We start from the raw sequence: 18,709 nt of genomic DNA, 5'->3' as shown, positions 1-18,709 counted from the left end.
ACAACTGCATGAACAATGACTCCATGCAATTATCAAATATTTTATGAAAACTTCATATATGAGTCCCTGCAGACACACTCTTTTATTTCAAAATAAAGAAGGCATGTTGTACATAAGTGTGATTTATAATTAATCAAAACAGAACTGAAGAATAAGAAACAAGCAAATAACATACAATAACCTACGCAAAGATTGTTTCACTAAAACCAAGAAATTTAACAGCCATTAACACATATTTACCACTAGATGGAACCAGAGGATTCAACAAGGCGTTTATATTTGTGTTTACAGTCTCAGACATCAAGTTGAGCTTCAAGGATTTTTTTTCTCAAGACTATTAGTTTAAAGCCTTTGTTGTCTCTATTTAAATTATACAATATCTAAAGGAATTTTACAAAATATACCTTTATTTTCTCTCAGAAATGTACATATAAAAATATGTACATTAAAAATACAAATGGAAAATGAAAAGTTGAAAAGATTTAAACAGAAGAACTATAATAATTTTTCCCTCCTCTGATAGGTGCCACATAGTGGCAATGCGCGATGTGCTCCTGTTGGAACGGGTGGACGGAGATGGAGTGGGGGTTGGAGGAAGGGGCACAACAGGAGGAGGAAGAGGCACAACAGGAGCAGGTGGTGCGTTTGGAGGCCCACGCCTGAGAGGCCGCAGCAACATCGCTATCCGGTCAAGATAAGCATTTATACTTTGCCGCATCCCGGACAGCTCCCGCTCCAGCATGTCAAACCCGGTTTGCTGGAGCTGCAGGAACGGGTGGTCCTCCGGTCTGACGATGCTGCCACGGCGTGTAGTGCGTCTGGATCCTCTGCACCTTGGTGGTTGCGCTGCTCCCTCCTCAGCTGGCCCGCACTGCTCGCGAGGCCAGGGTCTTCCTGCGATGCTGCGTAACACAGTTTTTATTTAATGTATGGCTGTGTTACATTTTTCATGTCAATAATGATTACAAATATTTTCATGAAAAATCTTTATGTATGTGAACTTGATTTGTAAGTGTACCTTGGGGTTGGACAGCTAGTGTATCGGGTTGGGTGCCGATTTCAAAGCCCCCAAATCCCTCAACGCTTTCAGCGGTTAGGGTGGACTCAGCGATGTCCTCTGCTGGCGTCAGGTCCTAAGCAGAGGCAGATCCACCTCCAGTTATATGGCGTGTCCGGTTGTTGCTAGCAAGCTTGGACTTCCCCCGTATTCTGACATCATTGTAGCGCTTGTGGCACTGGTGCGATGTCCTTGGGATGCCAGCTGTGGAAACAATTATGGCAATTTCCTCCCACACCTGTTTAACCAAAGCTAATTTGGGTGGGTCTCCTCGGCTGTGAACCGCTCCTGGCGTGCTCCTGGCAAATCCGCCGTTATAATAGCAATCCGCCATGGAACAAGCGCACCTGCTCTTAAAGGGAATGTGAGATGACGCTCTGATTGGTTTATTTCACGTTACGCCCAAACCACACCTATGAGTAATGAAGCTACGATGTGCATCGGGCACAAGAGTCTTTTATCCCGCCGGTATAAAAGCACCAGCGCCTGAGATCCGCCCACAAAGTTACTTGTGTTTCACGTTTTATACTTGCGTTTCAGATCGTTAAAATAGGGCCCATAGTCTAGTTTGATATATGCCTACTTTTGGAGTCACTTTGATATTTCAGCAAATTTTAGAGTAAAATGTTAATATACTAATTTATATACTGTATAATGATACATTTCATAATCCAAAATCAGTTGTTAGAATCTGTAAAGATATAAACTACTATAAAGTCATTCGTATGCTTCGTGGTGTGTAGTTACAAGTCTTCTGAAGACATAAAACAGGTCTGTGTGAGGAACAGATCTAAATTTAACTGATTTCTCACAGAAAATCTCCCGCTCTGATCTGTCTGTTAAAATTTCAATTCACCCGCGAACACTCAATTCACCCGTTTTCATTCAGAGACACAGCGCTCAGCGCCAAATAAGGAGAAAAGGGAGGAGTCAAAACTGTGCTTAAATCTCATTGGCTCTCGCATCTTTATCGTACCATATTTGAATAATCAAAAGCTGGATGACAGAGTACAGATACAAAAACGGCTGTTTGATTTCCCTTTTCAAATATTGATGTATGATTTCAGGTCTTCTAAATACAGAGTCGTTGAAGGTTAATATAAAACAATGTGAAAAGCAATATTTTATAATGCACACTTACGCTGTTTATGATGACTGCAGTTTAGGGCTGTCAAATAAAAATGAGAATTTTGAATATTCGTCGAATAAAAATAAATAAAACAAATTGCAAATTCGAATGCAATTTTTGGTGTGCCAAGAGCGAGACATGATAATGACATAACTGATGCGGTTTGTTTTTCTTAGCTTATCCAGTATGGCGCGGTGCGGCTGCATTGTTAATTTAAAAAGTGGCGGTAAAAGGCTTCCTGCTGACGAAAACCCTCTCAGTTGGTGGTGGCAAAAATCATGCAATTACACACTTGACTGTGACTAAATCTGCACACCAGTCAGAGCTGAGTGTGTGTTTCATCAGCTGGAAACATCGTCAACAGAAAGCGCTCAGCACTCGCTCAGATCAAGTTGAGCATCTGCTGATTTTGACAAACAATATGTAGATGTAGTGAGTGGAAGTCGGTTGTTTCTGAATGGAAGTTTTCTATTTTGTGTTCATGTAGTTCATCACGCTGTGTGTTGAAGAGTGTTTTCTCAGGTTACTGATGCTCGAACACAATTTTATGCACTATTGTAACAGAATTTTCCTGCATGCACATTTATTTAAGAACAATTGTTTCAAAAGTTAATGCACTTTAAAAAGTGAATGTCATTTCAATAGAACATGCGATGCTTGATTTGGTTTATATTTGCTTATTGCGCTCGCTTGCGCCTTCTTATGGGCATAGGAGACTATAAAGTGATGGTCGGAGTAAAATCAACCTATGGTCCTTTGCACCATGACCTCGAGCCAAACAGGTTACTCATGGTAGGAGTCAGGTTACTCATGTAACCATGGTTCCCTGAGAAGGGAACGAAACGCTGCGTCGCTATAACGACACTTTGGGGAATCCCTTCAGCGTCAGCGCTCCTGAAGTCACATGTCCAACTTAGTCCAATCCTGATTGGTGCAACGTCAACCGGAATGCGGAAGCTATAAAGCGAGCCGGCATCACAGTTGCTGTCAGCCTTCTGATCGGCTGAAGCAAGCCGCTCTTGGGTGTACGGAAGCATGGCAGAGGGATGCAGCGTTTCGTTCCCTTTCTCAGGGAACCATGGTTACATGAGTAACCTGAGATGTTCTCTTTCGAGGGAACTCCCGCTGCGCCGCTATGACGACACTTTGGGGAATGATATGCCCACTTCGCCATGCTGACGAAAGTCTGTCCCGGTGTGAAATGAGGCACACCTCAGGCCATGATTGCTTGAGACCCCGGAGTCGCCGGAAGGTCCAAGCTGTAAAATCTGACAAAGGTGTGTGATGAGGACTACCCCGCCGCATCACATACGTCTTGGAGTGATGCCCCCAACCACAGAGCATTTGAAGAAGCCATGGGTACCCAGGTCTTGGGTAGCTTTTATTCCCCCCGGAGCAAATTCTAGGCACGAGAGAGCAACCGACAACGCCTGTAGATCTCCAACTCTTTTGGAGTCAGGAAATTTGTTAGCGAAACCAGCCTCTCGACGACCGAGCTGACAGCATCGCAGAAGAGACCAGGAGGTGCAAGCGGAGCATCAAGAAGGAAAGATCTATCTGCTTCTTTGATGCCAAATAAATGACCAGTCTCCTTGGTAGCGCAGAGAGATAAATCAGTGGCCCTTCTCACTTCTTTAATATCTTCGATATCAATATTCTCCCCATTGTCTAAATCACCTAGCAGGTCGGCCTGATAAGCTTGTAAAATATCCATAGTGTGTAAACAGGCACCTGCCTGACCTGCTGCCATGTACGCTTTGCCCACCAACGATGATGTTAAACGGCATGGTTTGGAGGGCAATACCGGGGCTTTAAATGAGGATGCAGCGTCTGGTGCTAGATAAGCTGCCAAAGTTTCCTCTATCTTAGGCATAGCGCCATAACCGTTCTGTTTCTGTCCTATTATGGAAGCATACTGGTGAACAGTGGGACTGGAAAGCTAGCTGAGTATGGCTTGTTCCAGGATCTCGACACCTCAATATGGAGATCCTGAAAAAAACGGTAAACCCCGGTGTGGAGGTTATGGTGCAGACTGCAGAAATCGCTCATCTAGTTTACTTTTTGCTTGAGATTCCTGCTTCTCGGCCGGCTATTCAATATTTAATCTGGCGACGGCGCGAGATATAACCTCCAATAGCTCCTCATACTGTGGTGATTGGGCTGGCGAATCACCCACATCACCACCTTCGAAGCTGAGCACATCAACTTCCTCAGAAGAAGATAAGCCCAGCATCAAACCCTCGTTTGAGACGGAAGGGCTTCCGGATCCGGAACGTGAGCACTAGAACTAGGGGGTGAGGGCTGAGAAAGGGCCGAAGCCGTCTCAAAACCCTCCCCTAGATCCATCTGTGATCCCCACGAGTGAAGCCGCCGGGTTGCCTCGGCAACCGCGGGACCCGCACCGCGTGGGGCACAGAGCTGGCCGCTTTGATCAAACAGCGCCAGCCGGGAGCGAAGCATTCTAAGAGGCAAACGCTTGCAATGCTCACACTCAACCCCCTCGAGGGCTGAGCGAGCATGCTCTGCTCCCAAACAACTAACACACAGATTGGGTGAATCCCCGTCCAGAATGTAGCGAGGACAGTGATGAACACACTTTCTGTAGTCTCGTTGTTGACTCGCCATTTATATATATATTGTTTCTACGGGACAGACAACACCAAATAAGACTTAGACAGACAGAGAGTGCTTTCTGAAGATCAGAAAGCTGACAGCAACTGTGATGCCGGCTCCCTTTATAGCTTCCGCATTCCGCCGGCACACGTCACGGGATGACGTTGCACCAATCAGGATTGGACTAAGTTGGACATGTGACTTCAGGAGCGCTGACGCTTAAGGGATTCCCCAAAGTGTCGTCATAGCGACGCAGCAAGATGATTAACAGGAAACAATTGCAATATAGCATTTTTTATGAATATAAATGGAATATGATTCTATAGTTCAGGTTTAAGCATATAAATAATAATAAATAAATAAATAAAAAGAAACATCTGATAAATGACCTGAGTATCTACAGAACATGAGTGAATCGAGTCGTGAAGCAATCTTCCTCACAAAATATTTATGACTGAAATCATGCATGTACAAATCTAAAGCTGGTCAGAGAGCATCAGGAAATTCAGAGAGATGAGAACATTAACAGCTCTGGATTCTCAAGTTTCATGTTTCTTATCATGGCTTTGGTCAAACTGCTACTAAAAAAGTATTTATTAACTATGCGTGTCAAAAGCTACTGCGTTTGAGTGGAAACTTTACAGTGTATTCTAGAAGTGTCTCTCAGGGGTTTTATTTCCTGTCTTCACCTAAACCTCAGATAAACTGAGCTGACAAACTATTTTAAACATGTCTAAGAAGCTACATGAGCAGCAGTGGAAACTCTAAAGTGTCCTAAAGTGTCCTCTAAAATTCAACAGACTGCAGGACATCTGTACATTAATAATAACAAGTGATGATCTGTGATCTCTGTTATAAAGCAACTAGTTGAGTCTTGTGTGGTAAATGACCGTGGTGTAATCAGAGTGAATCTCGTTCTCACTGACAGTGACTGAAGCTTCACTGAGAGACTCTTCATGCTTCTGGAAACTGACAGACGTGTACAGGAGCCCATCAGAGAGGATTGTGGGTAACTGTGCAGTAGACTGAACTGAAGTGTGTGTGTAAGCGTCACCTCGTATCTTGTGTCTTAATTTACACACAGTCAGAGTGAATCCACCAATCAGCAGCAGACTCACATACACACAAATAATGATGATCATGGAGGAATCTGAAAATAAAACACACACACAATAAATAGAAAGCAAGACACACATGAATGCAATAATATCTACACAAATATTCAATCTGACGACACTCGGGTCCAATTTACATAGTTAACATGAATAAGATGAGCTAAAGTGATGTCTAATCTGTAAACATAAAGATGCTCTGTTTCTGGTTTTGTGGCTATTTTATTATTTACTTTGATTTTATCTGTTTTATATTGAGAAATTACCAATAAATCTAACTCAGTGTGCTTTTATATCCAACACAAATATCTTTTAACACTTACAGGTTATAAATAAAGAGTATAGAGCAATTGTGAGCCAAAACAAATACAAATATACACACTAAAATACAATTAATTATATAATTATATACATATAAAATAATAATGTATTAAATAAATTATTTTAAAAAGATGTTAGTAACATTTGTTGATCACCTGGCCAACATCACTGAGGGAGTTTTCATGCGCAGCTTCATTCATTCTATTTTACTTATTATTAAGGTTACAGTAGAATGAGTGTGTTTCAGTCTCTCGTCTGCAGATCTGCACGTTCTGCTTCATCTCTCTCTATTGAGTCTCGTGTGGTCTTATTGTGGGTTTCCTGAATAAAGAATGCTAATTCTTCACATCCAAATTAAACTGAGACTGTAACGTTTAGTCAGGCAGGAAGATGACGAGAGGCTACACGGATCTAATATGCAGCACTTTTAACTTTAATATATAAATCTAAACAAAAATACAACGAGCAGATAATCCAAACGAGGCAAATCAAACATACTGTAACAGTGTGTGCTATACACAAACAACGGGAGACAAAGAACTGAACATGTGTGTAAATATATATACGGATAATGAGAACTAAACTAGGAGCAGGTGAAATGAAACAGTGAGTAACTATGACAACAGAATGAAACCATGACAACCAAGGACGCAGAAAGGAAACAATATACAAACTAAGGCCCTGTTTACACTAGTGCACTTTTGTTTTAAAATGCATAAATTTTGCTACGGTTACGCCTGGCGTCTGCACTACTCCTGAGTTTTCGACCCTTGAAAACAGAGACATTTGAAAACTCTGGAGTTGTTTTTCAGTGTAAACTGACCAAAACTGAGACTTCACTCCCTGACTGGGTCTTCTGGATCATTGTGTATCCTTCCCTGATTCGTCAAGCCATTACGTCAAGCCTGTCACATGACCATGACGCTACCGGAACACGTCAATAAGAGAGCCTGATCAGCCTCGACGACCGTGTAAACAATAACATGGAGACGGAACTGCAAGCTTTGCTGACTTTGTGGTCCTTTTTTAGCAGCCATTGTGTAGTTAAACTGTATTTTATAACACTGAAGATGCCTACACGTGCAAGAGACGAGCTATTATTAGAGCAATCGCAGCGGTTTACACTACACGCGTGTCCAGTGTGCATGAATGGTCACGTGACATGCTTTTTTGCTCGTGTAGTGTAAATGGAGATCTTTTCTGAATAGCAGTTAAAATGACATTGTGGACGAGGATCGTTTTCATTTTAAAACACAGAGTTAAGACGAAAACACTCTAGAGTAAACAGGGCCTATGAGGAAAAAACTGAATGTGATAGACTCCGAACCTTCAGCTCGTTTCTGTGGTTTTGATCTGGAATAAACACAGTCTGTTCATCAACACATCCCGGTGCGCTCCCGGCTCCGCATGACAGCACACACATTACCATTTTTCATGCGACCCGTGCCTCGTTTCAAACTAAACTTCAATGTGAAAGAACCCAAACAATGTATAATAATCCTGGAGATCTTGATTAGCTGGTTCAGGTGTGTTTAATTAGGATTGAAGCTAAACTCTGCAGGACAGTGTCCCTCATGAGTCAATTACAAGTAACATATAACCAAAATCTGCCACAAACACAGACTGTAGACACTTTTGTACCAGATATGACTCACTTACCTATAATTTGAAGATGAACAGTATTAATAATGGAGTAACTGTACGAGTGTCTGTTGATCCAAACTCCACATAAATAAACTCCTCCATCATCTGGAGTCACAGCAGTAATTCTCAAAGTCATGAGTTTATTATGTCTGTCATCAGAAACACTGAATCTTTCGGTCTTCTTCGAGGTGTTGTAGATCATCTCAATAGAGTCTTTTCCTTCTTTGAATATGATCTTGGGATCATTAATATGATTCTGTGAATATTCACAGCTGAAGGTTGCAGTTTCTCCAATATTCACCATCACTGTCTTTGAAGCTTTACAACATGAATCTGTACTTCACAAAAAAAAAAAAAAAAAAATTATAAATGTAAAATCTTTGAAATGTTTTTTCTACACAAAGACTTCTTAAAATGACTGACCTTCTTCCACATTTAAAGTCATATATATACGCCACTTGTGAACGACTTCAATTGCGTATCTTCCAGCATCATGTTGGTTCAGTTCTCTGATGTAGATCATGAGGTTTCCCTCATTGTTTTTAAACAGTGTGAATCGTTCTTCATTAATCCATTTATCATGTTTTTTATCATTTATTATTGTTCTCCACTCAGGTATTTTGGCCATATATTTAGTGGAGTAAGGGGACCATGTTTTCCGAGAATCAACAAGAAGACTTCCTCCAGAATATCCAGTGACACTGACGCATCTCACTGCACCTGTCAATCAGATTGATACTGTGATCAGAAACCTCATGAACAGAAAACAGCATCATTACTGCAGTGATGAAAGAGAAAAGCTCTGACCTGAGATCAGGGAGAAAGTGAAGAAGATGAGGAGGATCTTCATTGTGAGTTGAGTTCAGTCTTCTTTATGCTGAATGTTCTCTGTGTGAATCTCTCTGTCTCTACATCTGTCTGCTTTAGTTCCTTCCTCTTTCTTCAGCTCTTTATCAGTAATGATCAGCTTTACTGGCTCCTCCCACCATCAGCACTGACTGAATATTACATTAATCACACTGAAAGAGCGCCACCTAGTGGAGGTTACAGTGTCTGATACTGAGAGCTCATACAGGCTTCATCTTCTCTATAGAAGGACGAATGACACTGAACATAATTAATCTGCATTATTCAAATCTTCCTCTAGAGGGCGACAGTATATTTATGTAAGCCTGTCTGTAGGTGTCTATGTAAACTTACAAGGGTCAGTACGACTGCAAACATTTATAGAGCGATTGTAAGAAAAATTCTATTTCTTTTCTTTTTCTTTTTTCTCATCTGTTTTGGAAGACATGAAGTCTTTTTTATTAACCAACTTACCACAGAATTCCTCAAGTACACCATTAGCTTGCATATAAAATATTATATTTCTATGAAAAAAAAATCACTTTAATGATGATCAAAATTAAATATGAGTGGCTTCTGGATATTGATCTAGGTGTTAGAGGCTGATTTCTGCTGGTCAGAAAAAGGCCTGTATGATTTAGTTATAGAAATAGTGTTGTGACCATATATATCCAGCAGAGGGCCATAGAGATCCATCATTGTTTTTTTTTTTTTGTTTTTTTTTTGGGTTTTCCTGGATGTGACCAACTGCTTCTATCAAAACGTTTTTGATATACACACACAAAAAAAAAAAAAAACTTTAGAGAGGTTGTATTCACAAAATATTTTATTACATAAACCAAATGTAAAAAGTGATTCACTTTAGAATAATAAATTATGTTTAAAAATGTGTAAATAAAACCAACAGCAATAAGCAGAACTGTGTGTGTGTTTGTGTGTGTGTGTGTGTGTGTGTGTGTGTGTGTGTGTGTGTGTGTGTGTGTGTGTGTGTGTGTGTGTGTGTGTGTGTGTGTGTGTGTGTGCATCAGTGCATGTGTGTTTTTGAGTGTTTGTTAAAATATAGAAAAAACATATAGTTCAAAATATACCACAAAACATAATTCACACATCAGGAAATGTTGAGATACAAAGGCTGATCAACTCAGAGAACATCTTGAGTGAATTCATGTCTTTATTACATAGCGTTATCTTCCTGTCTCTCTGGGAAATCCAAAATGCATCTGATACTTTTGTTTGACATTTATACTTTGAGGTTTTGACATCTCTATCAGCTGTAAGAAACAGACATGACCTGCAGGATAAATACATTATGCCTATAAAACATTTATCCAAATACAACTGTTGTCATATGAACTTCCATAAGTTGTGTAACTAGTTTTGCTCTAAGAAGTCTTCAGATGTCTTCAGATCTGAACATCTCATTCAGAGGATCATCAGCTGAAGTCTGAGTCTGATTAGTCTCGCGTAGCCAGACCTTCAGACTGACGGCTGAAGGTCTGGAATTCATAGCAGCTTTCTTTGGCCAAGGCCCGCCCATAAGGCCGTTTGACCGACATGTCAAACAACCAATTACAGTTCGTTTCGTTCAGCGTTACGTTTCGGGGTGTGGAAATGTCCCCACAACAACAGACCGGCGTGCAACAAGTCAGTCAGCATAGAAAATCAAAGGAGAAGAAAACAAGCAGTAAGTCATTGATCTGTCCGTGCACGTATACTACGTTTAGCTGATCTTGATAAATGCTCATTGTCACTCATGTAAACACAACAGTTTTTCTTCCGCAATCACACGTCTGCGCTTTGTTTCCCGGCTGACCGAAAATAAACGCGACACTCGCGCCCCCCCCGGAAATCCGATAAAATTCAACCAATCAGATGACGACTTCGACATTCCTGAAGTGTTTCCAGTTAAGTGTACCATATGCATCAGACGTTTAGCCAACGTTCCGTGGGCGTGACGTCTGAGGCTGAGACTAGAGTCTGATTGATGCTTCTGTCACTTTAACAGGCAGTTCTGGATTCAGCACCACGGACAGCAGCTGTCAATCAGTAACACACCATAATGAACCTCATTGTTCTCGCACGTCAAGCAAACTTGCTTGAGCTTCCATTTACCACAACTGATGTGTGAGTTTATAAATGTTTATATGTGAATAAGAGCCTAAATTAAATCTGTTCATCATATAAAGTGATCGAGTCTCTTAAAAAAAAATTGACTAAATTTCTCAATTCATATGGATTAGTTTTACGATCTCTTTATTAACTATTTGAAGCATCAAAGTGTTAGTGGCATATGTTAATGGAGAGACAGAAATCGCTCAGATTTTAGTACAAATATTTTCATTTGTGTTCCGAAAATGAATGAAAGTATTACCGGTGTGGAACGACATGAGGGTGAGTAATTGATGACATAATTTTCCTTTTTGGGTGAAATAACCCTTTTAAATACACAAACTGGACAAAACATTGAAATGCTGAGACTTGTTTTCATCTACTTCCATTTGCTTCATCTTTAACTTTGGTTTTTAAAACATCTATATGTTCAATGAGTCGATATATATATCAAATATCCTGCCAGTGTTTCATTCCTCCAGATTGACTCTTTAATTTCAAAATCAGAGTCATTTATAATTCATCAAAACAGAACTAAAGAATAAGAAACAAGCACCTAATCTATCAACTACATACCATAACCTGCACAAAGACCATTTACTAAAACCAATAAATGTAACAGCCATTAATACATATTTACCACTAGATGGAGCCAGAATTTGAAAGACATTTGTGCTTGTGTTTACACTCTCAGACGCTCTGATGCTCTCAAAGAATATTTTCAGACCATTTGTTGTCTCTACTTAAATGTTACTAAGAAATTTCTGAAAGGTTGTAGTGTGGATAATAAACCTAAATTCTGCATGCAGTATTAACATTTCTTTCAGAAAATGTGCATATAGTTGGATATAGGCCTAATGTTTGAGTCATTATTATATTTCACAAGTTTTAAAGTAAAATGTTTAATATACTTATTACTGCTAGCAACTCGAGACAATTAATGTGCCACTGCAGTCGAGGTCCTGTCCAGGAACCAGAGACTCCGTGCCCGTGGCATTCAACACCCCAGCTCGTGTTGGAGGCATCTGTTGAGACAACAGCATACCTGGACACTTGTTCTAGGGCCACTCCGGCCTGTAGAAAGGCAAGGTCTGATCACGGGCTGAAAGCTCGGCGACAAACCGGTGTGATTGCCACCCAATGTGTGCCACCAGTGTGTGCCACGGTGCCATGCCCATCTCGGGACTGGGCCGTGTAGCCAGAGCTGAAGCGGCCTCCACTCCTCCGGGAGCATAAGCTGTTGTGAGAGTGTGTCGGCTGCACGATTGAGCTCGCCAGCCAGCCAGTGCTGAAGCGGCCTCCACTCCTCCGGGAGCATAAGCTGTTGTGAGAGTGTGTCAGCTGCACGATTGAGCTCGCCAGCATGCCCATCTCGGGACTGGGCCGTGTAGCCAGTGCTGAAGCGGCCTCCAGTCCCCCGGGAGCATAAGCTGTCGTGAGAGTGAGTCGGAGTGTGTGTGAGAGACGCCGCAAGGAGAAGCAGCACCATTCCGCCGGGCACGATGTGTTTAATCGCCTCCATCTGCTTCTGTTCTCGACAGCGTCGCTGAAGAGCCTGGCCTGGGAGATGGTGGAGTCAAGAAAGCGAACTTTGTCAGCCAAAGAAGATCTCTTTCAGCCAGAGATGGCGCTCCTGGACCACTAACATGGACATCGACTGCCCAAGGGACTACGCAGTGACTTTTGCCACCTAAAGGGCGAGGTCCATCGCTGTGCGCAGCTCCTGCATCAACCCTGGGTCAAGTCAAGTCAGATTTACAGAGAACTTGTGTTAAGTTTAACACAACCGTAGTTGATCCAAAGTGCTTTACAATACAATAAAATAAATCAATAAAAATTAAATAAAGAGAAAAGGAGTAAAAAAAAAAAAACAGAAATGGAGATAAAAATTGAGTATCAAAATCATTCAAGGAATATACATACATAACATACATAACACCAATTAATTTAAAATACATACACAACATCACTCGAACACAAGACAGTAAAAATAGGTCTTTAAACTGGATTTAAAAGCATCCAGTGATGGAGAGGCCCTGATGTTTAAAGGTAAACTGTTCCAGAGCTTTGGGGCGACTACAGAGAAATCTCTTCGTTTTTCACTTTTGCTATGGATCGGAGGTGAAAAAAGTGACTCTTTACAACTGCATTTACATGCTTTCCAAATTGGAGAAGATGATCAAAATTTACTCCAAGATTTTTTTCACGATTGTGTAGTTAGTTGACTTAACTTAACTGTGTTTTAAGAGTTGTTGGTAGCAGCAGGACCCAGTAGAAGCACTTCGGTTTTATTTTCATACAGTTGCAGTGAGTTATTTGTCATCCAGGTCTGGACTTCATCAAGGCATGTGAATAGATTATATGAAAAGTAATTTCATGGTTTGATTGGAAGATATAGTTGGAGGTCTTCAGCGTAACAGTGACAGTTTATGTTATATTTCTGGAATATTGAGCCTAAAGATAGCATGTAGAGGGAAAACAAACAAGGGCCAAGGGTGAAGTGAATGACCCGATATTTGCAGAGAAGGTCCTCCCCTTTAAGTATGAGGTGAACCACTCTAAAGCTAGGCCCTCGACTCCAACAACACACTCAAGTATTTTCAGAAGAATATTATGATCAATAGTGTCAAATAGAGGGTCAGAACTACCCTCGTGCAGCTCTTTGAGTGCTTTGGCCTGATATACCTGCAGGAGGGCCATAGCGTGCAAGGCGGAGAAGGCCTGTCCAGCGGCGATGTAAGCCTTAACATGGCCGGGAACTTACAGACCTTGGATGGGAGACATGGGCAAACACGCCAGGCAGCAACACTTTGCGGGCATAATTGCATCGCAACTTCACACTCCACCTGGGGGATCTCCATGTGCCCTAAGGCCGCCCCACCATCGAGGGTAGTGAGAGCGTAGGAGGCAGCGGCGCGGTTTCAGGCAGAAAAAAGTGCCTTCCACGACTTCAGCCCCACCCTGAGGAACCGAATTTTACGAAGTGGCTAATTCGTATGAATTCATACGACCTCACTTGTACGAATTTGTAAAATTATTCCTAAATCGTAAATATTTTACGAGTTGCCCAATTTGCATGAATTCGTACGAATGACCTCATCTTCTGTCTCTCTGTTCAGTCTCATGTGTCTCTCTGTGGGTTTCCTGAGTAAGTGTGTTTAATTAAACTGAACTGAGACCCTCAACCTTCACATGTTTTCTGTGGCTTTGAGCTGGACGGAAAAAAACTGTCTGTTCATCACACAAACACAAAAACACCTCCAGTGTTCATGAGAAACTTTCTGACCAAATCTTTTGCTCATATCAAAAATCAAATCCATTTATTGATAATCACAATAGCTGGGTTTCAGTCACGTGATTATTATGACGCGCGAAGGCGGGGCGATCTCAGATGGAGGGCAGGAAGTAAACATAGAGAATACTTCTATGGAGGAAACCGTTGCGGAGTGTCCGTATTGTACATTTATCCGATTTTTTTGACCGTCCGTTTACACATTCTTTCAACTCTAACGTTAACCCATATCCGATTCATGTGTTTACACTTGCCATATTATCTGAAACATCGTGCATGCTTAAACGGTTAAATTCTCTTGCACAGATGGGCGGACACAGATATGCTGGATGCTCTGCGATATATGCGAAGTTCGCCAAACATCATCATGATTATGAGGCGAAGGAGGACGAAAAGTGCCATCATTGCACATATGCTTCAGTTATTATGTGTGAAAGAGATCTCAGGACTGGTGGGAGCATATTATGTTTAAATATTGGCTTTAACCGCGGAGACATTGCCTAACGTAATGCCTCGCGATCTGCCTGTTTACATGACAGTCGCAGTGGCAAATATCCGATTTATTTCCACATATGAATGAGGCCTGAAACCGATCTCGAAATATCCGAATGCTTGCGTTTTTTTTCCCTGTTTACACTGTCATAAAACACATCCGATCTGTCTCACATAAGAGCAAAAAATCGGAATTGGATCACATTTCACTGACAGTGTAAACAAGGTAAATGAGCATTTAACGTCAACCTAATGCTATATAAACACAGACACAAAAAACACGTTGGCTAGCTAACATACCTCCGACGAAGTGATCGTTGCAGACTCGGGCATTAACAGACTCTGCTCCTCCCGACCGCAGACGTAACTTGCGTTAAAAATCCACTTTTTACGGCATTGTTCTGTGAGCTTTTTACATTTCTCACCTTTATGAGTGACACTCTTAGGTACTCTATAAAAACCCTTTCCCTTTTCTCGATTAGAATGATTGGAGCAGCCGTAAACTACACAATACACTGGCATTTTTTCAGACAGCAGATTCAGCTATTTCACTTCCTGCCCTCCATCTGAGTTTCGCGCTCTCGCCATGCAGCAGCGTGACGTCATGTGAAAACAACCTATAACAACAAATCATTTCAAAAGATGAAAATGAAAAAGTAACTATAACTAACTATTGATTAGACTGTAAATAACCTGATTGTTAGTAGTTTATATGCATATTTCGATCAGTCCTGAATGTGATACAAAGTAAAATGCATAAAATTATTAGTCAGATTTCAGACTCAGACTTTCTCCTTTGCAGAGTTTAAACTTTACTCGCTGTCTTTTATGATATTAATAATCATTATACTGTATACTGTATCAGTCATAAGTAGGAAAACTAGATTCAGTCAATGCCATCCCATGACAATGTTTGACATTTTAAATATAATATAAAAAAGAGAAAATAATAATGTCTCTGATTCTACAACAGTTTTGGGTAATAAACAAGATACAATTACAAAATAGTATATATATATATATATATATATATATATATATATATATTGTATGTATTGTTTCCCAATGTTTATTTTTCAATTAATAAAATATGTTTCTAAAGTAAAACTTACATCAGAAAAATGACATCAGTCCCAGAGCAAGAATGAAAAAAGAAAAGAAAAACAAAAAAAACATTAGCAAAAGTCTCTTGCATGACATCCAAAGCTGATCAAACACAATCAATATTCAGAGAGATAAGAAAGAGAAAACAGTAAACCAAACAGCTTTAAGAGCTGCTGTTAAAGAGTCTTTATTAACTAAACGTGTCTCTGCATTTGGACTGGAAACTTCACAGTATTGTCTATAAATGTCACTTAGGTGTTGTATTTCCTGTTTTATTCACACACTCAGATAAACGGAGGTGGCAAACTCTTTACACACACCAATAAACCTCTGACACAACTGCTATTTTAAACATGTGAAAGAAGAAACATGAGCAGAATTTATAAAGTGTCTCACGATTCAAGAGACTGAACTGAACGACCCTGTCAATTAAAAATCTCTTTAACACAAAAATATATATATCATAGTCTATTTGTTTAAATACTGGTGTAGTGTGTTCTGATCTGTGATCAGTTATAAGTGAGTTAGTTGAGTCTCATGCGGTGATTGACCGTGGCGTAATCAGAGTAAAGCTCGTTCTTACTGACAGTGACTGAAGCTTCACTGAGAGACTCTTCATGCTTCTGGAAACTGACAGACGCGTACAGGAGCCCATCAGAGAGGATTGTGGGTAACTGTGCAGTAGACTGAACTGAAGTGTGTGTGTGAGCGTCACCTCATCTCTTGTGTCTTAATTTACACACAGTCAGAGTGAATCCACCAATCAGCAGAACTAAACTGAGACTCTGAACCTTCGGCTCATTTCTGTGGTTTTGATGTCAAGTGAAAACACTCTATTCACCAGAAACACTAAACACCTCCTGCACTCATGAGCAATGTCACAAAATGAGCTAAATAGAGGAATTGTGTGGAATTATTTTATATGAGATTACCAGGAATCAAGAAAACACACAAACTGAGCAAATGCAGAAAATAGTGTTCATATTTGACAATGCAAAAAAAAAAAACACTCTTACCTTTATTCTTATCATTGTTGACGTTTAAATGCACTTTAGTGATGATGTGATCTCCACACCAGTATATCCCAGAATCCTCTTCTCTCAGATCAGTGATGTTTACAGTAAAGACTCCAGTAGAAGCTTCATCACTGAAAGAGAATCGATCATCTCTGATCGTCTCCAATGAAACTCCATCCTTCACACACATGGAGGGTTCATGTGCTTTGCAGAAGCATTTCTGATGTTCATCATGATGTTTGCACTGGATTGACACGTCGTCTCCTTCATACTTAGTCAAGTTCAGCTCTGGAAATATTAGAAATATAAGAACATCAATTCACAGCCATAGTTTCACATATTCAGATGTATAAACCTTCCTCACCCTCGTTCATGATGACGATCAGATGAGTGTAAAGATAATTCACGTCTCTCTCTAATGTCACTGCACACCAGTATTTCCCAGCATCCTCTGCTGTCAGTCCAGTGATGGTCCCAGTGAAGACACTTGCAGTGACGTCATCATTCAGAGTCAATCTGTCAGTCTTGGTCTCTTTCTCTTCTCTCACAGTCTCATTGAGAGTATTTCTATCTCTAGTGGAGCACTTCCCCTTACAGAGAGACTTTGACTTTGATTTATAGATTGAATCATAAGGGCAGAAGATCTCAGCAGATTCTCCTTCACGTCTCACTACTGGAGGCACTGCAAACAAACACAGACGTTTAACACACATGATTCTGAATATACTGTATTTACTACAATGAAATCATCTGAATTCACTCACTGAAGAGGTTGAGCTGAATTTTGGTGGTCATGGAGATGAAAGTCAAATGTGTGTCTCTGGTTTCTGCTCCACACCAGTAAACTCCAGCATCTCTCACGCTCACATTACTGATGCTCACTGTAAAAACTCTCTCTTCATTTCTCTCAGATGAAGGACTCATTTCTGTCACTGCAGATGTGCTGATGTTTTGACAGATGTGATCATCATCCTCTTTGCAGAAATGAACTTTATGTTCCTCTGGGATCTGACAGGTGATGTTGACTTCTTCACCAAGATGAGCAGATTCAGTCTTTGTCTTTGGATATTTTGAACCTATAAACCAGGACAAATTAACATAAAGATCAGAACAAAAACTTATAATTTATAAATGAAGAAGTATATCCAGTTCCTCACCGTCTCTGATGAGCAGCTGAAGTTCAGTGAAGCTCTCAGTATAGTGAGACACATTCACTCCACATCTGTATGTTCCTGCATCTGCAGCTTTCAGCTCTCTAAAAAACACCATCAAGACTCCTGCTCTGGTGTCGTCATATAAAGAAACATCTCCATTCTCCATCCATTCATCCTGAACTCCTGGATTCTTCCTCTCTGAACATCCATCTGATTCTTTACAGATGTATTTTGGCTTGGTTTTGTGTTGAGGATGTTCACACTTGATCATCATACGACCTCCTGAGTGGCCAGTCGCTCTAGACACGCCCACTTTAGCTGTCAATCACAAATATCTGACTGAATCAGTCTTCATCGAATGCAACATCTAGCAAATACTGAATATGAAAATACTGATATATCAACTTAGATGGCATTAATAGTATGAACTACTCACCCATGATGTGCAGATGAACAGTATTAATAATGAAGTAACTGTACGAGTGTCTGTTGATCCAAACTCCACATAAATAAACTCCTCCATCATCTGGAGTCACAGCAGTAATTCTCAGTCATGAGTTTATAATGTCTGTAATCAGAAACATTTAATCTTTCTTTCCTATACCATTTGCTGTAGATCATCTCAATAGAGTTTTTTCCTTCTTTGAATATAATCTTGGGATCATTAATATGATTCTGTGAATATTCACAGCTGAAATTGTCAGTTTCTCCAATATTCACCATCACTCTCTTTGACACTTTACAACAGGAATCTGTAATTCAGAATTTTTTTTTATTTCACATACTGTATATACAAGCTTTGAAATTTTCCACAGTTTTA

At 40.5% G+C, this 18,709-nt stretch overlaps 1 protein-coding gene across 1 annotated transcript; it reads right to left on the bottom strand.

The window, feature by feature from the left end:
* Positions 1-702: 702 nt before the first annotated feature.
* On the bottom strand, positions 703-18,329 carry LOC308687962 (polymeric immunoglobulin receptor-like; the record flags this gene model as incomplete). Its single annotated transcript, XM_081360781.1, has 8 exons — positions 703-902; positions 1,019-1,133; positions 11,877-12,391; positions 16,736-17,023; positions 17,100-17,417; positions 17,500-17,811; positions 17,893-18,207; positions 18,326-18,329. The coding sequence occupies 8 exons, from the start codon at positions 18,327-18,329 to the stop codon at positions 703-705; spliced, it is 2,067 nt and encodes a 688-aa protein (XP_081216907.1).
* Positions 18,330-18,709: the final 380 nt, after the last annotated feature.

Source organism: Scardinius erythrophthalmus (assembly GCF_964197995.2).
Source record: "Scardinius erythrophthalmus genome assembly, chromosome: 3".
Lineage (NCBI taxonomy): Eukaryota > Metazoa > Chordata > Actinopteri > Cypriniformes > Leuciscidae > Scardinius > Scardinius erythrophthalmus.
The sequence above is the reverse complement of the archived record's forward strand: the minus strand, read 5'-3'. Positions and strand labels throughout refer to the sequence as shown.